The sequence below is a fragment of the Drosophila ananassae genome, chromosome 2R (assembly GCF_017639315.1).
Source record: "Drosophila ananassae strain 14024-0371.13 chromosome 2R, ASM1763931v2, whole genome shotgun sequence".
Taxonomy (NCBI): domain Eukaryota; kingdom Metazoa; phylum Arthropoda; class Insecta; order Diptera; family Drosophilidae; genus Drosophila; species Drosophila ananassae.
Genome location: NC_057928.1, coordinates 15,678,852 through 15,699,681, shown reverse-complemented (window position 1 = coordinate 15,699,681; position 20,830 = coordinate 15,678,852). Strand labels below are relative to the sequence as shown.

The following is a 20,830-nucleotide window of genomic DNA, read 5'->3' as shown; positions in this document are numbered from 1 at the left end:
AATGTAATCTAACCCACCACAGGTGTTTTAATGTGACCTTAATAAAAGTAAATTTAGTTTTTACAGTGATAGTTCAATTTTCTGCCGTCATAGGCGCTACAAATGCTGTTGGTCTTATCGATATGTGCAATCGATGTTTCTCCACCTCTAATACGCGACGCCGAGGAAAATTTCCAGAATTTGAAGACGCAGCAATAGTGCAAAATAGTGCAAATAGTTACTAAATTTAAGTGCAACGTGTAAATAGAAGCATACTGGTCGCGTCTGGTGTGAAGGGTATATGAATAACGAGTGGAAAGTACGCGAAAATAAGTAAAATCGCGAACGCAATAAAGGCCAGGTGTAAGTGTGTGCGTACGAGTGTTTCTCTTTTCCTTCCCCTAAAGTGGAGCGCACTCAATTATTTGTGGATGGCTCTCCACAACAACAAAGTCTCGAGATCCAAAAAAACAAATGCAAAAAATGTTGAGGCAACGAGAGGCGAAAGAACAATAACGAAGGCGAAAGCGAAAGCGAGAGAATGTAATATAAATGCAATTAAAGAATTAAACAGAGTACAAGCACAGCAGTTGCAATTGCATTGGAAATTAAAATTTGTTCGACAGAAGCGGGCGACGTTGTAAAAATACGTGACAAATCGCTTCCACACACCACACACACATTCACACTCCCCCACCACACTTACACATACGCGCGCACGCGAAAGAGAGACTGAAAGAGAGAGATAGATAGGCAAAGAAAGAAAGAAAGAAGGCGAACGTGAATTAACAAACAAACAAGAAATATTTTCGCAAAAAAGACAAACACAAAAAAAAAATCGAATAAAGTGTATTACATAAATAAACAGAGCGAGAGCAACAGCGCCAGGCGACCCCAAAATATTATGGAAATAACTGCTGCCTCCGTCTCTGCCTCAGCCAGCGTCAGCGTCAGCGGCAAGGAGAACGATAACGGTAAGCTTGGCCTCAAAGATTGATAAGCGGGGCTTTCGAAATGGATCCACAATAAAAAACAACAACGACAAGAGAAGCGGAGCAGTTGAAGAGTACAGTCTGACTTCCCTAAAGTGTCTAATTGTAATTAAAAATAAAAATAAAAAAAATTATGTATAAAAAGTGATATCATCAGTTCATTAACTATGCAATTTATTCAAATAAATGTAAAAAATATATTGTTTATTTAAAAAAAAAAAAAAAAATAAAAAAATACTATCCTTTTTTAAAACAAAGTAGTTCATCTATTGGAAGTTAGACTGTAGCCGAGAGTACAGACATTTCGCACCCACACCCACAGCCGTGCCTGTGCATGTGCATGCATGTTGCAACACTTTTCAGTTTTCAGAGGAGGAGGTCGCTGAACTGCATCTCTTAGTTTTTTTTTTCGCAAGCGATTTTAGAGGCCAGCCAAGTAGCAACAATAATAGTAATAGTTTCTGCCTTTGTCTCTGGTCGCAGCTCTGGTGTAGTTGCGCAATTGACGGCGTAGATCGTTGGCCAGGCCAGCCGATAGCGATTACTCAGCAGTATTACTTTGTTTTTCCTTCTTTTTTTTTTTGTCTTTTTTGTCAAGGTGCTAGGTGCTCCAATAACATATAGACTTTGCAGACAGCCTGGCAACTAATAGGTCTGTTTTTTAGCAGTTTTATTATTACTATATAGACAAAATCACTATATTCTAGTCACTATAGTGACATTGACACTTCCCAGGGTCACTGAAAAAGTGAAATCCACACACAACACACTCTGCGATAACTAGATATCATTCTGGCAGTTTCAGACATTTATTTTTCTTAAAAAAAAAAAAATACTTATCTCTGCAAGCGTGTCTGTATTTTATATTTGCTTTTCTATTTTCTATTTCAAGTCAACAATCTGACGCTGCTCGCCTCGCTGACGTTACAAAAAGTGCTGAACATCAAAAATAACAACAGCAGCGGCGGCGATACTCAAATAGAGAAGCATCAAAAACAGCAGCTACAGCAACAGCAGCAGCTACGGCAGAGCCTCAATATAAGCGATAATAACGTATTGAACGAGTTGCTTAAGAGTGGAGCTGTATTCACAAAAACCGTTACCACACCCACAGCCCCCATTGCCATTGAAAGAAAGCGGCAGCCCCAACAGCAGTTGCAACATCAGTTGCAGCAACAACATCAAAAACATCAGAATAGCGCACAGAAACAACGACTCAACTCATCCATATCATCGACCCACTCATCCACATCGACTAACTCATCCTACGGTAGCTCCTCAGATGATGCAGCTGCTGTGGCAACTGCAACAAAGGTCACAACACTTGCAACACCATCAACTACGGCAACGGCAACTACGAAGGCGTCCAGCATTAAATTGCCAGAGAAATCGAAAATTCCGTCCGATATACTCGATGATCTGGCCAGTCGGTTCATTATCAACGTACCGGACATGGAGCTAAACAATTTAATCCGAATCTGTTTCCAAGTCGAGCAGGCCCATTGGTTTTATTTGGATTTCTTTTGCGCCCCGGCGGTTAGCGAGGATGGCGAGTCCCAGAACCAGAGTCAGAGTGTCCAGAGAAAGTTACCAGCGGTGGGCATTAAACAGTTTGCCATGCAGTTGTTCCAAGTAGGCTCTTAAGATCATTCTTTTTTTGGCATTTTTAACAATATTTTGTTCTCTTCCGACCAGCACATTCCCTTTTTGAACAAACACTTTGGCACTGTGGACCAGATCCTGGAACAATGGAAGAAATACAAGATGTCGGTGCCCACCTATGGAGCTATTTTGGTTTCCGAGGATCACAATCACTGTTTGCTAGTGCAGTCGTATTTTGCGAGGAACTCCTGGGGCTTTCCCAAAGGCAAGATCAACGAGAACGAGGATCCAGCCCACTGTGCCACCAGAGAGGTAAGCTAATCCCTTCCAGAAACTCATTCAAATACTAATAGTTATAATTCTCTTTCAGGTTTATGAGGAGACCGGCTTCGACATCACGGACATCATTGACGCCAACGACTACATCGAGGCATTCATCAACTACCAGTATACTCGGCTCTATATTGTGCGGAACATACCGCTGGACACGCTGTTCGCGCCCCGCACCCGCAATGAGATTAAGTGCTGCGAGTGGTTCAGAATCGATTCGTTGCCAGTGAACAAAAACGATGCCATATCGAAGGCCAAGCTGGGCAAGAACGCCAACTCCTTCTTCATGATCATACCGTTTGTCAAGCGCCTCAAGAAGTGGGTCAACGAGAGGAAGGCCGGCATCGAGCCGCGTCGTCGCAAGTGCTCCGGCCAGCAGTCCCCGAAGGCGGCCTCGCCCACTAACATCAACGGGAGCGGCAAGAAGGACTTGGTTGGGCTGAGGAATACATCGAGGCGCCAGCGACACAAGTCCATGGGCGATTTGGATGGCGTCAAGTTGAATAATCTCAATGGCAAGCCGGCCGGGCCAGGATCAGCGGCTCCTGCTCTTGTTCCAGCGGCAGCGGCCATCAAAACCATGAACATCTGCAATAGCAATGGGAAGCGCAATAAACAAAATGCGGCTGCGGGCAGCAATCAATCGACGCCAGTGACAACACTAGTGGCAGGAGGAGGAGGAGGAACGGGAGCCAGTGTCTCCTCCAAGCGTCAGTTATTCCACAGTCAGTCGCAAAACGATGCACAGCAGCCAGTAGGCAGTGAGAAGGTAAGAGAGATGGCTCCTTACTTGAAATTTGAGTCCTTCAAGTGATAATTTCTCAAACTTCCCTAACAGATTGTAAGCTCCTTCGATTTAATTCGCATTGAGGAGCTGCAACTCAATGCAGCCAAGGTGCAGAAGCAGCAGCAGCAGCAACAACAGCAGCAGCAGCAACGATCACGCGTCAAGTCTCAGAGTGAGAATCAGCAGCCGGTTGTTAAGCAGATCCTGGGACATCAGCCCACAACTGGCGTAGACTTGATAGCCATGCTATCCGCCGCAGCGGCAGCTCAGAGAACACCAAAGACCGAGCAGCCGCAACAGCAACCGCAGCAGCAGCAGCAACGTCCGCGGCCAGCTTCGGTTTCTTTGAATTTTGGAGAGAGCCAGGTGGTAACAGGATCCGCCCAGGATTCACAGGACATGCACAAGTTACAGCGCATGGCCTCGGGCAGCAATTTAAGGATTCTGAAGCGAGCACAGTCGCAGCAGCCGCCGCAGCAACAGTTGCAGCTGCCACAGGTGCAGGTGCCGCAACCCGGCGCTGCCGACTTTACGCCAAACTTCAACTCGTGGACGAACTTCTCATTCACCAAAAACTTTATAGCAAATGTCTTTTGCTAAACTCCTTTCCTTTTCAAACTTTTTTGTGACAATTCCTTCCGAAAATTCTCATAGAATGCATTTTTAAAACTAGGTTACAGGGAACTGAGTGGTAGGCTCTTGTAGGCTCTGAAGAGCTGGAGGCAACACGATACAAATATTATAAGCTTTGGAGACTTGCGGGTAAAAGAAACCATGCCAATTGCATTTAACAAGTTCATTTGTTACAAAAACTAACACTGCAACTATCAATACATTTTTTAGACAACTAATCATGTCTAGTCCTAGGCTTTGGAGACTACGTTTCCTGATCTCCTCATTAACCAGGGGGAGATTTTTGAATTTTCCACGTATATTGTCTATATATATTAGGGAATCGTAAGCACACTCAACAAACAAAAGATACTTCAATGCGATAAATTGAGTAAGACATTTTTAACGAAAACAATTTTCATACCAAAAAAAAGAGGAAAAAAAAAAAGAATAAATGAAAAACATGAGTCTTCCGCTCAGCACATGTGTAAAGTAATATTTTTATAAACACTCCGATCGCTGTTCGCAAACTTAACAACTTAACTACGATTCGATCGAGAGTACAATTATGTTAGAATCCTTTCTTTATAAGCTATAAAGTGTTTATTGTGAGCCAAGCGAACCAAGCCTACTTCGAGCCGAGTGCTCGCCATTTGAGCGTATTTTTAGATAAAAACTAAACATAACTAAAGCGTAGCTTTAAAATGCCCCGCACCAAACTGTGTCTTGCTTTTAATTTCAAAGTCCGATAATGACTTTTTTTTTAGCGAGCACTTGAATATAATGTTTCTGCGGGCAATAGATGATTATGAGAGACATTAATACACTTTCTGGGCCGTTTTACTTACTGCCCGCCCCCACCTACGAATGATTAATTGATAATGAGAGATAGTGAGATGTGTGAGAATGCAAAGAATGCAAATAATAACAATGTAAATAATTAAATTGTGATATAGTATTTCTTAGCACAATTGTGATCTTAACAAGAACGGCTGGCAACTAAAAACAACAATTTTATAAGAGCGCGAATCCCCCTACAAAAAAAAACAATCTTTTTAAAATCAAAACAAATGCCCTGCAAAATGCCCATTTTCGGGGGATAATTAATAAAAAAAATACAGGCATATCTTCAACAGAATAGCGTTTCGTCAATTTTTTTATTTGACAACTTGAGAATGCAGAGCAGCAGTGTGACAAAAAATAAGAAGAATATTTAACGAATTTAAATTAGTTTAAAAAAAAAGTTTAAAATTGAAATTCAAACTCGATAAAAATTTGTAGTATATACACGAAGCGGTAGAGTGAAATTTGAACGATTTGTAATAATTGTGACAGCCAGAAGGATATATATATATATTTTTGTGAGCCATTAGTGCGTAAGAAGGCGTAGCTGTGGGGGAGAGAAGCCTTTAAAAAATGTCATAGTGTTTTGATAACCGGGCATTGGAGCCAAGTTTCCTATAATTCATAGATATTTGTTTCCCAACAAGCGTAGTCTCCAATCTATATATGACAATGTTGCCTATTAGCGTATATCTTTAGACTAAGCAACAATGATCCCAGATGATCAGCAATGTCTCCAAAGTGCAAGAATCTCAGAGCCTATAGAGAATAATACTCCAAAATTTCCTGTAACTTAGTTTTTGGCAATAATTCGATCGTACTTCCTACAACAGCATTTGCATTAAATATTTTACTTCTGACTTTTAAAGCTTTTCGAAAAGCCATATTAATTTGTATTTTATGTTTTTACATTTTGAGATGCAAATTTTGTTTCAAAAACTTCTCTTTTTTAATTTCAATTTGGATTATAATTTTTTTTAGTAAAACCAAAACAAAAAACAGTATAGTTTTACTTTTATTTTCGGAGCCGGGATAGAACCTGGCTTCCAATCCTGCTCCAGACAAATGCCCAAAGAAATTGGCAATAGTACTCAAGTATTTTAATTAGTTATTTTGGTTTTTTTATTCCACAAAATAAACATTAATTTCCTTGGCCATTTGTCTGGCAGCAAAGAAACATCAAACTTATCCAACAAGCAATGAATATCAAACTTTGAACAAGAACAACATTGTTAACACAGCTTGAAAGTGAAAAAAACACGAAATTAAATATTGTAAAATTTAGTTGTGAAAAAAAATCAAACACAAAAGCAAAGTAAAAAATATCAACTATAAAAGTAAATTGAAAAATGTCGATTAATGATTTTGTAATCAGTTTTTGTTCCACCCATCCCGATAATATTTTTGTGATTGTAAGCATAGCAATAATTAACTTTAACGTAAAAGGAAGCAGACTGGATCGAAATCTATATCTTGCCAACACCCGAATAGTCCGAGCTCCGAGCTAAATTTTGCTATGCCCTTCAACCTTTGTACCACAAATCCCCAAAAAAATCTGAAGAAATTACTGCAACACGTCCAAAAGAAAAATTAAACAGAATTGTAAAACAGAAATTAAATTACTCACTCAAAAGGCAATTTTACGAAAAAATGTAATACATGTGACCAGAATTGAGTAAACTTGCATACGATATCAGAAAATTATGAATACAATTTGTAGAATTTAACGCCAAAACAACCAAATACGAAAAACAAAGTTAACTTTCCAATCAAGAACAATTGTAACGTAAAGATTATCAAATAACTTATTTGTGGCAATATATATATTTCCTATATTTTCCCCCAAAATCCGGCAATAAAATTGATGTACCAAGTTTTAATTTTGCATTTTTATTATGGGTTTCTGGAGAATATAATTTAACGGTTTTCTCGATACCCACCCCGAAAAATATTCAAATTTAAAATGTTATCGATTATGTTAGGAATGGTAGTGGCGAAACCAGTTCGATAACTAGTCACTATCGATATTATCGATTATGCTAATACTTCATCGGTATCATCATTGACACATTTTTATTGAATTAAGTAATTTTTTTGTGCCTGCGACGCAATGTCTCGAGAGTCGCTGTGCAAATTGTGCATCCAGAAACAGGCCGTGGAACTGGATCTTGAGACATCTCGCTTGAAGTCGGTCAACAAACTGCTGCAACGTCTCTTCGAGAGCTACAATATCGATGTGAGTTTGATGGGATTTCTTATTAATTTTCTGGAAATAAGTGACGCGTTATTAAATTCTAGATCTCCATATTGGGCGACAAGTCCTGCATCTGCGATTCATGCTTCGAGGACCTTGTGCACCTCAGCAATTCCCTGGAGAAATGGAGCAAAGCGCAGCGGGACCTGGAAGAAGCACCTTTGGAAATTGACGACTCGCAGCTATTTCAGGTCAAGCAGGAGCCGCCTTCCTCGGACAATGAAATGGCTGTGGATAGCCCCCAGATAAGCGACATAAAAACGGATTTCCTGCCAGAGTCAAATGAGATTCCGACACCGACACCGCCCACCACCCAGCCCAATAATCTGGAACCCTTGAATAGTACTCCGACGAACCCTTTCGCTGCCGGAATCGGACGTAATGGCCTGGTCCTGGTCAAGTTGCTAAAGGACAAGACCAAAGTCGTCAAGATTTTGTGCACTTGCTGCCACCAGTTGTTCGACTATCTGCACCAAGTGCGTCTCCATTCATCGGTGCCAAGAACTAATCCTGAATACATGTGTCGTGAGTGTGGGGCCAGTTTTCCCAGTGCGGGAGCTTGCAAGGAGCATCGTTCCAAGGCTAAGGGCCACTCTCTACCCGATACGGATTACAGGCTGCGCAGGGAGATTGAGTTTTGGTCCTTTGCTCGAGAGAAGAGGTACCAGCGGTACTCGGACATCATTAGAACCGAGACAAGCCCCAGCCATCCTGTGAGGATACGGTGCCACAAGTGTCCCATGATCTTCAAGTGCCGAAAAGCCTACGAAGAGCACGCTCTCGGTCACTCTTTCAAGGGGCCAAAAATTATCAAAAAGAGGCTCCAGACTTGGCCGCAGTTCCAATCAGGCAAAATGCACGACGTTTCAAGTAAAGCGAATGTTTCTAAATTTCAGGAAGCAGGCCAATTCATAAGTCTACCCATGAAGCTTACCCTGCAGCCAGGAAAATATATATCTCTTAATAGTAAAATGAAATTGAATTCACCTAATCTTAAAAAAGTATAGACCTGATCATAGAAAGTAAGATAAAAATCTGTTTAAAAGTGCATAAATGTTAAATGTTTGTAACTTCAACTATGTTGTGCTTGACCTGTTGTTTATTTTAACAATTGCTTACATCGGCCTTTTATTAGAGGTGGAGAAACATCGATGAAAACATCGGAAACATCGATGATTGCAAACATCGATGTTTCTCCACCTCTACCTTTTATCGATGCATTTTTAAGTACTATCGATTAATGTATAACAAATGGATACAAATTATATTCATTATAAATAGTTATAACCACTATTATGGGATAGTGGAATTTTTACCGACTACCCACAATTATAATAGAATTTATGTTTCTTTAAGAAAATAAGAAAATATATCTATCGAAAGCCAAAAGTACCAGTAGATACAGGTTCTCTCTCGGAGCCAGCTATCGATTACACTAGTTCCACGCCAGTGCTGCAAATGGCAATCAAAAAAATAGCTAAATTTGCGATACCTTCTTTATTCTAACAGAAACTTTAAATTTCACTTCACGGTTTCTAATTTAATTTATTTTACAGCCTCGCGATAAAGGTGACACTGTCGATACTCCACGATAAATATAATCAAAATAAATTTAAAAACATAGCCAAAGTTGCAGGTTCCGGCTAAATCAGCTGGTTTCCAGTTAACGGCCATAGAAGTTGGCTGTGTTTTACGGGAAAACAGCCAAGTCGGCAACTCTGACAAGAACGCAAAGTACAACAATTTTTTTCGTTCCGTGTGACGTGAAAAGTGCATAATATCTGTTAAATATAGTTTTAGTCTAATTTATTAACCACATAAATAGCCATGGTATGTAGAAGTTGCAAGAGCACGTTTCGGGCATCCGAAATAACGTATTAAACTGTTAACAAAGATTTTACCTGTGCGGGAGCCGCGCGTTATATGAGTGTGTGCGTGTTAAAAAAAAAGCCGCCGCGTCACAATACGAAATTGTGTTTCGATTTTCCCCCCTTTGCCATGTAATTGTCCTAATTACTATTCGATTTTTCTTCTGGTTCTTTTTCTGGCATTTCCCACGGAGCAGTCCTTTGCGGAAAAGATAACGGGATTGCTGGCAAGGCCGAATCAACAAGATCCCGTTGGACCGGAGCAGCCCTGGTATCTGAAATACGGCAGTCGGCTGCTGGGCATTGTGGCCGCCTTCTGTAAGTCCTTAAAGTCCCCCCTAACAAAGCGTAGTCCTAAGAACCAAGGATCTAAGATCCTGAGTGAGTGCAAAAATAGCGATAACAGCCGTGACATTGTGCGGCCCAAAAATATTTTGCATCGATTTTTGTGTACCACTTGTGTTGTTGTTGCTGTTATCTATTGGGCAGGTGTTTGTGGGTGTGTGTGTACGCACGCTCTTTGGCATTGATAAAGGAAGAAGAGAAGATAAAGAGATAAGGAGGAAGAAAAGAGAGAGAGAGAGCGGAAAACGGAAATAGAATAACAACATAATAGTCCACAGGGAACTGAAATTATAATACTAAATATTAATCACTCAAATATTAGTCATTAAAATTATTATTAAGAATAATAATTATATTTTAACACAAAAAAAAACCAAAAATAATGTATTTATTAATTTATTTGTTTATTTTTTAAAATTATTTCCAGTGTAGAAAATTTCTCTCTGTAGGGACAAAAAACTTGGCCAAATGCCACAAAAAGGATACAGAAATTTTTACAAACATGTATGCTTGTATGTTTGTGTGTGAGCGCGCGTAAAGAAGAAGCTTTTCTGTGTCAAGTTTGGCGCTCTGTGTGCCCTTTTTTTCTCCTTCCGCTCCACTCCATATCACATCAATTTTCCTTGGGGGTCTCCGCTCCCAGTCGTAATTCTCAATGCCTCTGCCTTTTTGTTTTTATCAACAGAGAGGGGGCGGGTCTCCTTCAATTCCGCATTCAGTTCATTTTGCATCTATTTTCTGCTTTTCAACTTTATTGCGTCTGAGATCGTGGCGCTCTCTTTGTTTTGCATTTCGCGTTTAACCTCATCTGACCCCTTGTTTCAAAAATACAAACAAATATACAGAATATGCATTACAGATGAATTTTTATAATCTAATAGTTTTTGTTAAATTTATATTATATTTGTTTTCCCAGAATAATCAACTTATTTTCTTATCATTGTTTTTTTTTCAATGGAAATTCTTATCAGAAATATTACTACGTATCTGACATAAAATGACAAAAACACTAAATTAGGAATAACAATTTTTTAAAATTAATTTTTGATAAAATTTTATGAATGAATTTTTTTATATGCAATTTTATATTTTTTTTATCAACAGAACAACATAGAATTTCCTTTTAAAGACAAATTGTATCATTTTAATATATTCTTTTTATTTGTGCAGGAAATTAGAGGAATCATGCAATTGTTAGCCCACAAATAAACACCATCCACTTGAAATCAATATAAATAGCAGCCGCCTGAATACCTCAATTAAGGGAACAACTCACTCGTGAGGCTTCCACAATAAACCGGTTGTGTTTCGTTAGAGGAAAATAAAACCAAAAAAGATTGTGATTGATAAATAATTTTATTGCCAGAGCACACAGACTTCTTTCCCAAGATGGGTCAGCCAGCTGGCTATGAACCGCAATAGCCTCAAAACCGAGATCGGATTTCGCAAAAGACATAAAAAGAAAAATAATGCAGGAATTTTTCCATTAAAATGTTAAAAGATACTATCCCATCCATTTTATCCAATTATCATGTACACCAGTTTATTTATCTTTTGAATTAGTCTTGCTATCTTTCTGGCTTATGCTGTTATCAGAGCTCCAAAAAAAAAGCAAACTGATAAAATATTTTAATGTAATTTACTTAAACGCCCCTTGCGTCAGAAACTAACTAGAATTTAGAGCACTTTTCCATGAATGTCGTCTGGTAACAATTTACCCAACTGTTTCTGTTTCTGCCTCTACTTGTCATGCTTCTGTGGCTGGCTTTGTTGTTAATTTATGAATAAAAGAGATCCGAACAAATAAAAAGTGAAAAATGGCACACACATGACTCACATTCTCGAGTTGATTAGATTTTTTATTCGAACGCCCTCTCTACTAATTTTTTGAGGGGAGTATTATGAGACATAAAGTATGTTAGAGATAAGAAAGTAGCCTCTTAAGTAGCAATTAGTAATTGAAACCACTAATAATTATATTTAAATTCTTGTAGTTGCCATACTCTTTGGCCTGTGGAACGTCATCTCCATCCTAACCCTCAATGTGGGCTGCCTGGTGGCGGGAATCATTCAAATGGTGGCAGGATTTGTGGTGATGCTCCTGGAGGCGCCTTGTTGCTTCGTCTGCATCGAAAAGGTCAACGACATTGCGGACAAGGTGGACTCCAAGCCCATGTACTTCCGGGCTGGCCTCTACTGCGCGTGAGTAATCTTAGTTATCTATTTAACTTATTTGTTAATCTATTAATTGTATCTTTTAGAATGGCCGTTCCTCCCATCTTCATGTGCTTCGGACTGGCCAGCTTATTTGGAAGTGGCCTGATTTTCGCCACTGGCGTGATATACGGAATGATGGCGTTAGGCAAAAAGTGAGTATGGGAACCCTTTTGGCACCTGTTTCTGTAACAATTATGCTAAGCGGAGAGTGGAGAAGAAAGCGACCTTAGTTAGCCATCCATTTAAGCCTTTTTTGCTAATCGAAACAAACTGTTTTCTCTATATTCCCACAATGTGCTTGTCACTGTGAAAAATGCTTAACAAAAAAAAAAATGTAATACAAATTGTAAAAAATGTAGAGCTTCGCGCGAGGACATGGCCGCCGCTGCCACATCGCCCACACAGATGGCCGGCAGTCAGGCGGGCGGGCAGATGCAGATGGGCGGCGATCAACATATCACACTTATGGAAGATCCGGACGTTTGGCGTCCCACATAAATTCCCAGCCGCGCGATTAGTAACTGCCAAAAATCCGCAATCACAACTCCACAACACATCCAGATACAAGACACACACAAATACACACCTCACACACTCAACTAGATATGCGAAAGATGCAACAATCGAATAACAAATATTTTACGGCGCATAATTTTTAGTGTTCAGTTCAAGAAAAATTAAAAAAAAAAATGCAGCGTTGTAGCAGGGCATCAGAACAATAGTATACAGAACACCCCACCAATTACAAAGGAAATGAAACGAAATTCTCATAATTGTTGAACTAGAATCAGAATCAGAAGCAGAAGCAGTGTTATTAGTCAGTGTTTTTTGGGCAAATGCATTTTGTTCATTGGCCCCTTATTTTGCATGTTATTCGTATTCCATTTTTAAATGTCTTTCGTCAAGCGGTTGGTGTTGTTTGAACCTACAGTTAAATATATATATATTATAAATAAATAGAGAAGATACTGATATAGTTACACAAATCATACACACGTCAAGCTGCAGCAGGCATATATTTTTAGTGAGAAAATATATTTGAAAGGTGTCCGGTAAAGAAACCAACCTATATGTGAACCTCAAAGCTTCCACAAACTCTACACTCACAGCTAAATTGCGGCTATAAAATTCACACAAAAGCGCAGACAGTAAATTAATAAATTTATTAAAAATAAAAATTAAACGATATGGAACGTTGAGAACCTAGAGCAATATGTACAACTCAGAAGTATTAACTTTATATGCTTTGCTTCGATGTAAACCATACGATTGAATGTTAAACGTTGTTTGAGAATTTATTTGCTCCCAAGATAGGCACAAATTGAAATTGAACATAATCATAAAATGCATTAAACAAGTTGAGAATTTATATTTTTTTTAAAGAAAAAACATTACAATTTTCGGTAAAAGCATTATTATTTGTGTTGAAAGGTTTCTTTATCGGTTTTCGTTTAATTTTTTATAGAATTAAGTTATTCATAAGTATTTATTCCAAATTATTTTTCTTATGACTTCAACAATCATTCCAATTTATATTTATTTAAGTTATTTTGTTATTAAGAGTAAATTATTTGAAAATACTCGCAAGAACTTGTCAAAATATAGTATCTACCGGAAACTGCGAATCTCACCTGATCTATGAATGTAACTCAATAAATTTGTTAAAATTCGTTAAATAATGAAGAACGCAACACTAGAAATCGTATCATGTAAAATATTCTGTTTACAATTGAATGCGCATAAATCCAACATGAAAAAGACTTATAAAAGCCACATAAAACTGTCCAAAACCAAACCTCTTAGAGCCAAAAAACACCACAGTCGGCCAACAGCGAGATACAATGACTTTGCTTCGTCCAAGAGAACACCAAAGGCAAATAATTTTTGAGCTATACTACTATATATATTTTTTAGCTTAGATGCGATCGAAACATTACTGTATCATTTTTTGTAGATACCTTGTATTTAGATTTTTTAAAACTTATAGTAGTTCAAGACCGACTTGTTTTATTCCTTTTAGAATTTTTATTTCGCATTTCAATAAATATATATACTATTACAATACTTTATACACTCAATAGATACTATCTGTAGATCTGTTTAGTTCCCTTATATTCCGTTTTTGGTTTTTTTTACAAAATGAATATTGTTTTGGATTAGTTGTGAAATAGTATGGAACTTTAGCTGTTCTTTTTGGCACACAGAAATTAGCAGAGCACACTTTATTCTATTACATATTATTTCTAATCGTATTCTTTTATAAAAATATCTAATATCTTCCACTCTTCCTTAACAGGGCCTCCGCGGAGGATATGCGGGCAGCTGCTCAACAATCCTACGCAGGCAACGCCACTCCTCAGACCACCAACGATCGAGCCGGTATTGTGAACAACGCGCAGCCCTTCTCCTTCACCGGCGCCGTGGGCACGGATAGCAATGTGTGATCCGGAACATGATCGGGAATTATTCTAAAAACGGAAAGCTGGGTGTGCCGTGAGAAAACAAGACTCAAATCGCAACATTTGAAAGGCAAACCTATCCAAGAGAACTTCAGCAGGCAGTCCAACATAATCATGTGCAATTTCCAATTGTTTATTAACGAATGCAATAGAAATATGAATGTTTTATTTAACGTCAGTAAGCTCTGATCTCTCTATAGAGCAATCCAAATCCAAAAACCCATTTACAAAAAAGGCAAAAGAAAAAAGAAAGTATATTGTGCAACTATTTTTTTGTATATTTGTATGTATTTGTTGCTGAAAAAAAATGTATTGCGTATTCTGTGTCCTATTAATTGTGTTGCCTGTGTCCGATCATTCCAAATTATTTGGTTTTAACCTAGTAGAAATTGCAAATAAATTATTAAACGACATCACTCGCGAGGTGAAAAAAAATAAAATCATGTAAAATTTATGTTTAGTCATAGTTTAAATATACCTTAAATATATTTAAATGCATAATACTAAAATGTTTAAATTAATGCAAAATAAAACTATAAATATTGTATGTAAACCATATTAAAATTGAATTATACATACTTTAAATTATGTTAATAAAAATTAATTATACGAAAAAGCCAAGGGACTAACTTGTGGGAGTAAAAACACATTTTGATATATTTTGAACTAATTTAATTTTAAAAACTTTTCAACAGAATATAATTAATGATTATAAAAACAATTAATGAAGGTTGAAAATCAGAATATTTAAGATTCATCGGAGTCGCTTTCATCGGAGTCGTTTTCCAACTCTTCCCAGGATTTTCCGTCAAGGGGTTCGTACCACTCGGAGACCACATAGACGCTGCCATCCTCATCGGATCCTTCGCTGTCGTCATCATCCTGTGCAGATTCGCTATCCTGATCGTCATCATCTTCTACGTCATCAGCCTGCTCCAAGTACTTGGGTTTCTCATCAGATTCCTGCTCCGACGAATCCCAGCGGTAGCGACGATCACTAATCACATCCTCGTCATCAATGGCAGCGGAAGACACGTTGGCCACGAACACCACAGCCAGGATACCTATTTAGTGGCATTTTCTGTTATTTTAGAAATCCTTTTCCTGTTTAATTTTCAAACTCACCGAATACCAGGAAGAAAACTTTGTTGGACTGCATATTTAGTGATTGAATGATGCTTGAGATGCTTTCGATGCTGAGTGAACTTTCACCACCAGCTTTTATACGAAATTTTTTGGCAAAGGCCTTGTTGCAAATTGTTTAACCTATTAGCTTGAATTCGGCCACAACACAAAATGAACAGAATTCCCTGCCCCAGAATTCTGAATTAAACCAACTAGGAAAATATTTACTCAGGTTATCTGAATGCGAATATCGAGTGAGCCAAGGTCAGTGGGTTTGCTAGATATTCTAAAAAAATTCTTATACGTTATGTGTACTTAGATGTTTTGTTAAAATAGTTACTGTTTATAGATCCGTGGGTTTTTAAGGTCTGTGTAACACTTTTAAAAAATAGAAAAATGTGTCTGACAAATGAAGAACCTATGTTTTTAAATCAAGAATTGGTATTTTTTCCACAATTCCCAAATTTATATATTTACGAATGTAATTTTAAATGAAGCTTAATAGAAAAAGAACAAATCTAGATAAACTTAAATAATATCCCAAATAATCGTGAAGAAACGTATAGCTCATATTGCTTATACTCATATGCTTAATGTTATATTTACAAAAAAATAAAATTACGATATAATATTGGAACTCATTTAAATTTAAATTTAAAAGATTTTAAATTATATAATTAACAAATAAGTAAAAACAAAGTAAGTTCAAAGCTTACTAAAATTATACCCCAAAAAAGTATGCTACACCATAAGGGGAAATATTCGACATGTATTATTACATTACACAATGTAAAATGTAAATTCATCCTAAAGGTAAATTCGACGTTGTAGATTTTAAAGTCATTTTATTTATGATTCTAATCTAAAATATTCTGGCATATTTATTTTCTAAACTATATTTTGCATAAACCTCTCAGTTTTGTTCTTCACAGGCATCAATCCAGTCGTTGAAAACGTCAATCGGTTCCGATAAAAAATTCACAGACGTTTGGAATAGTTCTTGGCATATATTGCACTTGATTCTTCCAATTAACTTTATTTTATCCCTGAAATCCTTATGCTTAGAAGAATCTTTCCTTAAGTTATTGTTTAAACTTTCACTTACATTAGGACTTCACAAGCTTGCTTATGGTTACAGAAAGGACAATCGAAAACTTGGGCCAACGGCTGAATGTTCTTCTGTTTTGGCGGAGCCTTGCGTTTTGACTTACGACGACCCATTTCTAATTATCAGAAAACTAATTTTATTAATGAATAAAAAAAATTAAAATAATTTCCTATTCAAGCTTGAAACGTTCTTGAAGGCACAAAAGGATCTTTTTAACTGAAAAAGAGCCTGTTCTTAGTTATACTTTATATTTGACATTGGGGAAACGCTTACTTGATTTAAATAAAAATTTAATAAAATGTGCCTAGGCATTCTTTGATTTAAATATTTTTCGATAAAAAATAAATCCAATAGTATTTGTAATCAAACTAAAAATCCATTTCCTATAAACCAAGGCCTTCTTTGATTTTAATTCCTCTCAATAAATCAAAAATCTTGATTTTGTGGGGAACCTAAAACATTCAATGATTTTTATTTTGGTTTCCATATCACTAATTTTGAAGTTGATATTGATACTTTCTGATGGATAGAGAATTCTCAATTGATTGAGCCCACATAAGTGAATTGCGCATCTGTCTAGACATCCTTTTTAATGTAGTACCATGGGTTTTTCTTTTGACAGGACTCAATGTAGCAGAAAATCCTTTTGCCGCTGCCTTTGTGTCTTCCAAATCGATCTTAAGTCTGCCTTTGGGGCAAGGTATCGATTACGCAATTCGTTAGAAGATCCTCCATAGCTAGAAGATGTGGGTCAAGTGTTTGCCTGCAAGAGGATTTCATCTGAAAAGGACTGCGATGTAGATGTTCCCATAACCCATGGCAACGCTTTAAAGGTGCCGAATTTTCTCTGGCTAAAGCGCCGCAGGACAAAAATTCTGCGATGACAGCTCAATTCCTAAAGTGTGAAGGAATTTTTCGGCTCGCAGCATGAATTTGGAATGGTCCGGTTTTTGGGCTGCCTGCTGCTTAACATATTAGCACCAGGACATCAAAGGACAGCTGAAAGTGTCAACAGTTTTTAGCCAACGCTGTCGGCGAGTTGTGATCTGAAAATTTGGTACCCAAAGCCAGCATGAAATTTGTACTTAGATTGGCAGCAGGATGCCTCCACGCAGGATGCCCAGCTGTTGGGAATATTTTCTGTATACCTTCGGCATGCTTTTTTGGCCCATAATTTCGATCATTTTTTCGCCAAATGGGATTAAATTTAGTTTTTTTTTAAATCGAGAAGCGAGCTAGGTCTTAAGACTTTGCTTCCGCTTTCGAGCTCCTCATCCTTTCTTACGGCCCGTTTATTGTTGTCCGTATCTGCTGCTCCTTTTTTCCGGGCTAATCTCCTCCAGCTGCCGCTCACCGTTTGCCTTTTGTGGCTTGACCATTTTGCTTTTGTTCGGTTGCAACTTCAATGGCCCGGCCGACTCGCCTCCCCAGCTCCTCGTGTCCTTTGTCCTTTTTGTCCGTTCATTTGCTTAAACGCATCTTATCCTGTTAAAATGTGCGCCCCTGCTTTCCGTTTCGCTGGAAAATTGATCTTTTTTGCAAATTTCCTTCTCGGCTCCTGGGCTTCCTTTTGGTTCTTTTGTGAGCATCCTCTTGAGTGCTCACTAATTGAGATTTTCCTCCTTTTTCCATTATTTCCAATTTTTCAAGTAATGCAATACACCAGTTCCGCTTTCAAGTCCGATGACAATAGTTATTTTTCGGAATTTTTAGTTTCGAAATAATCACGTATTGTATGGATCGGTATTACTTGTGGAAAGTTGATCCGCAGAAAATTCTTATTTTTGGAAAAACAAGTAGGTTTCCTCAAACAAAAATATCTTCTAAAAATAAATAGTATGTAGAACCCATTCATGTTTTCTACTAAATTGATAAAATAATAAATAGTATTCATTACAAACCCCACCGAAAACCTATTAAAATAACAATAAACCAACTCATTAAAAAATCATGCCACACCTGGGCGAATCGCCAACAAAGCATGTTCTATTCACCAGAAATTAACAATTAAAAGTATCCGAAATGGCCTATAAAAGTTCCTCTCGGCCAATTAGATGTTTTAAATGCCATAAAATTATTATTATTTTGTTTGCTGACTTTTCAAACATACCTCCCCCTACAGACATAATTTTCAATTCCGAATCCAATTCAAATTCCATTTCCATGTTCGCGGCGCACGCAGCGCATTCATAACCATATTTCATCAAAAATTCAAAGCGTCTCCCCTCGAAAAACATGATTATTAATTAAAATTCCCAAATCAAAATCATATTACGAGTAAAACACAATAAAAAAAGAGGAACATGAACAAATCCCCACCAACCGAAATAAATATATATATTTTTTTAGACTGGTTCGAAGTTGGGGAGCGTTGGCAGCCTGTCGCCATCGGCTTCCGTCGCCCGATTTCTAGGAATGTGCTCGGAAAATGCATATATTATAATCAAATTAAATTATGCATAATTTCCCTGTTTTCCTCTTTGTCTTCTGATTTTGTAGCTTGCATTTAAACAAAAGTAGAATAGGGAAATCGAGAACCAGACCCATAAAACTGTCATAAGGCGCTGCCGACTAAATGGGAAGGAGGAGGCTCCAAGGAACTAGAGAGAAAAACGTGTTCTCTGGAGGACACATGTTTTAGGGGAGATAGTCAACAGTAGTACCATATAAATATTTTTGGTATGGATACACTACAAGATATTTTACATATTTTTATCTAAAAATGTTTGGATGCTATATTTAAAAATACACATAAATATTAGTCAGAATACTTGTTTAATAACCGAGTACTTTCTTTTAACCCATTATCTCTATCATTTAAACCATAAACCTGGCAACAATAATTTCTAATCACAATTTCCTTTGCTAACCCAACTTCAACTGGCAGTGTAATAAAATTTCCATAAATTCAAAATGTTTTTGTGCTCAATTAGCGTATAACATTGTCATAACCTTCCGCCAGGCGCCCGGGCCTCAGGGCTGGGTCCAACGAAACCAGCACAAACCCAAAAACCCAAACCTGAGTCCCTATTTTTAACCCCATACCTCCCAAAATTCATCCCCCGTGCATCCTCCAATCAACAGGTAAAAACTGATTTGATATGCGGCCGGAGGAGGACCGTGCCGGTCGGAGACGGGATAATGCTCATTTCCATTCGGTTTCGTTGGAAAATTATGTCTGACGCAAAGTGCCTGGGGCATAGTTTTCCCCATTTTCCATATTTACCGTCAGTAGATGCGCGTGGCGCGATTTAAATTATGATGACGCCGAGGCGCCTCCTCCTCGACCTGTTGGTGGGCCTTCCATCGTATTCATCCTGTTTCCACTTGGCATTTAAATACACTTGGGGAAAATTAAATAAGACTGGATTTTTCTCTAAAATTATTTATTAAAATTAGGGGAGTAAGTAAATTTTTAAAATAATATTAATCATTAAATTGCTAAGAGTTTTATATAAAAATTTCACAACTGAAAGTCATAGATTTTTCTTTACAAATTTTTTTTTTTTACAAAACAGGAAAGGATAACAAGGTTGGGCGGCGCTTCCACGTAACTATAAATTTTCCAGCTCATGATTACGCCAAAAGAAATATTAATTGGGCAGGAGCCGCAGCAGGAGCAGCTGCTGCCGCCTAATCTTATCAAATATTTGACAATAACCCAATTAGTAACCACCTACAGGAGGATCGGTGCAGCCAGCAAAGGACATACATACGACAAACAAACATTGCGCAAAAAAGAAGACCTTTTTCTACCTTTTTTTTCGAGAAATGCTACCAGGGAAGCTGACAAGGAATAAGACATCACAGAGGACGACGCAGACGCAGCTGCAAAGCGCAGGACAATGATGTCAAGTCGAAGTCAAAAGATGCTCGCGTCAACCATAAAACTAGCCGCCATGGGCACAGAGATAAGGCTGAAAGGACCGCCCCTGGCGGGGCTATCCTGGCAGGCCAAATCCTGGCAGACGCACACACAGCCAGAGCCTCTAATTTGTGAAACTTGCCTACAGTTTAGAAAACGCACCGGGCAGTCCGACTGACAAAAGAGCCAAGATTCCTTCTTGCCGTGACATTTGAGATTTTGCAGTCGATGATTTTCAATGCTGGACATTGTCGTCTCCGAATTCTAAAGATTCCCGATCCGTGTCGTGTGGATGGATGAAAAAAGCGCAATTGAAAAGCCACAAAGGGATCCGAAAATTTGCCATAATCATGACATTTTGTTCGCCCGCCTCTTTGTCTTTCTCTGAATTCTTCAGAGTAAAGGATCTTTTCTTTACTTTACGATATAATCGTTGTAATGTTG

General features: G+C 38.0%; 5 protein-coding genes across 7 annotated transcripts; 3 read left to right on the top strand and 2 right to left on the bottom strand.

Moving 5' to 3' along the window:
- Positions 1 to 98: 98 nt before the first annotated feature.
- Positions 99 to 6,682, top strand: LOC6493243 (m7GpppN-mRNA hydrolase dcap-2). The gene is made up of 5 exons (XM_001957308.4): positions 99 to 953; positions 1,864 to 2,603; positions 2,667 to 2,885; positions 2,944 to 3,672; positions 3,742 to 6,682. The coding sequence occupies exons 1-5, from the start codon at positions 884 to 886 to the stop codon at positions 4,288 to 4,290; spliced, it is 2,307 nt and encodes a 768-aa protein (XP_001957344.1). The 5' UTR covers positions 99 to 883; the 3' UTR covers positions 4,291 to 6,682.
- A 441-nt stretch (positions 6,683 to 7,123) lies between these two features.
- On the top strand, positions 7,124 to 8,478 carry LOC6493244. Its single transcript, XM_001957309.4, has 2 exons — positions 7,124 to 7,381; positions 7,444 to 8,478. Exons 1-2 carry the CDS (start codon positions 7,256 to 7,258, stop codon positions 8,404 to 8,406), a joined length of 1,089 nt encoding a protein of 362 aa, XP_001957345.1. The 5' UTR covers positions 7,124 to 7,255; the 3' UTR covers positions 8,407 to 8,478.
- Positions 8,479 to 9,076: 598 nt separating this feature from the next.
- LOC6493245 (calcium channel flower) lies at positions 9,077 to 14,844 on the top strand. 2 transcript variants are annotated; one of them, XM_014908801.3, is made up of 5 exons: positions 9,077 to 9,229; positions 9,465 to 9,585; positions 11,607 to 11,814; positions 11,874 to 11,981; positions 12,189 to 13,520. In XM_014908801.3, exons 1-5 carry the CDS (start codon positions 9,227 to 9,229, stop codon positions 12,325 to 12,327), a joined length of 579 nt encoding a protein of 192 aa, XP_014764287.1. In that variant the 5' UTR covers positions 9,077 to 9,226; the 3' UTR covers positions 12,328 to 13,520. The 2 variants fall into 2 exon arrangements, with proteins under 2 accessions (XP_014764287.1, XP_001957346.2); XM_001957310.4 differs by lacking the exon at positions 12,189 to 13,520 and adding an exon at positions 14,126 to 14,844 and having other exon boundaries at positions 9,078 to 9,229.
- A 131-nt stretch (positions 14,845 to 14,975) lies between these two features.
- Positions 14,976 to 15,742, bottom strand: LOC6506728 (rRNA-processing protein EFG1). Its single transcript, XM_001957311.4, has 2 exons — positions 15,414 to 15,742; positions 14,976 to 15,352 (listed from the first exon to the last, which is right to left on the bottom strand). The coding sequence occupies exons 1-2, from the start codon at positions 15,445 to 15,447 to the stop codon at positions 15,036 to 15,038; spliced, it is 351 nt and encodes a 116-aa protein (XP_001957347.1). The 5' UTR covers positions 15,448 to 15,742; the 3' UTR covers positions 14,976 to 15,035.
- A 489-nt stretch (positions 15,743 to 16,231) lies between these two features.
- On the bottom strand, positions 16,232 to 16,802 carry LOC6502791 (transcription elongation factor 1 homolog). Of its 2 annotated transcripts, XM_032454109.2 has the most exons (3): positions 16,692 to 16,783; positions 16,519 to 16,636; positions 16,232 to 16,459 (listed from the first exon to the last, which is right to left on the bottom strand). In XM_032454109.2, exons 2-3 carry the CDS (start codon positions 16,632 to 16,634, stop codon positions 16,327 to 16,329), a joined length of 249 nt encoding a protein of 82 aa, XP_032310000.1. In that variant the 5' UTR covers positions 16,635 to 16,636; positions 16,692 to 16,783; the 3' UTR covers positions 16,232 to 16,326. The 2 variants fall into 2 exon arrangements, with proteins under 2 accessions (XP_032310000.1, XP_001957348.1); XM_001957312.4 differs by having other exon boundaries at positions 16,519 to 16,802.
- Positions 16,803 to 20,830: the final 4,028 nt, after the last annotated feature.

What these genes read in the sequence shown, in the direction of transcription:
- LOC6493243 (XM_001957308.4), top strand. Translation starts at nt 884, where the DNA reads ATGGAAATAACTGCTGCCTCCGTCTCTGCCTCAGCCAGCGTCAGCGTC. An exon ending in CGGCAAGGAGAACGATAACG is followed by an intron (nt 954 to 1,863) that starts GTAAGCTTGGCC and finishes TTCTATTTCAAG; the next exon opens with TCAACAATCTGACGCTGCTC. An exon ending in AGCCAGTAGGCAGTGAGAAG is followed by an intron (nt 3,673 to 3,741) that starts GTAAGAGAGATG and finishes CTTCCCTAACAG; the next exon opens with ATTGTAAGCTCCTTCGATTT.
- LOC6493245 (XM_001957310.4), top strand. An exon ending in CGGGCTGGCCTCTACTGCGC is followed by an intron (nt 11,815 to 11,873) that starts GTGAGTAATCTT and finishes TGTATCTTTTAG; the next exon opens with AATGGCCGTTCCTCCCATCT. An exon ending in ATGATGGCGTTAGGCAAAAA is followed by an intron (nt 11,982 to 14,125) that starts GTGAGTATGGGA and finishes CTTCCTTAACAG; the next exon opens with GGCCTCCGCGGAGGATATGC.
- LOC6502791 (XM_001957312.4), bottom strand. Translation starts at nt 16,634, where the DNA reads ATGGGTCGTCGTAAGTCAAAACGCAAGGCTCCGCCAAAACAGAAGAAC. An exon ending in CAAGCTTGTGAAGTCCTAAT is followed by an intron (nt 16,460 to 16,518) that starts GTAAGTGAAAGT and finishes TAAGGATTTCAG; the next exon opens with GGATAAAATAAAGTTAATTG.
- LOC6506728 (XM_001957311.4), bottom strand. Translation starts at nt 15,447, where the DNA reads ATGCAGTCCAACAAAGTTTTCTTCCTGGTATTCG. An exon ending in AGTTTTCTTCCTGGTATTCG is followed by an intron (nt 15,353 to 15,413) that starts GTGAGTTTGAAA and finishes GCCACTAAATAG; the next exon opens with GTATCCTGGCTGTGGTGTTC.
- LOC6493244 (XM_001957309.4), top strand. Translation starts at nt 7,256, where the DNA reads ATGTCTCGAGAGTCGCTGTGCAAATTGTGCATCCAGAAACAGGCCGTG. An exon ending in TCGAGAGCTACAATATCGAT is followed by an intron (nt 7,382 to 7,443) that starts GTGAGTTTGATG and finishes ATTAAATTCTAG; the next exon opens with ATCTCCATATTGGGCGACAA.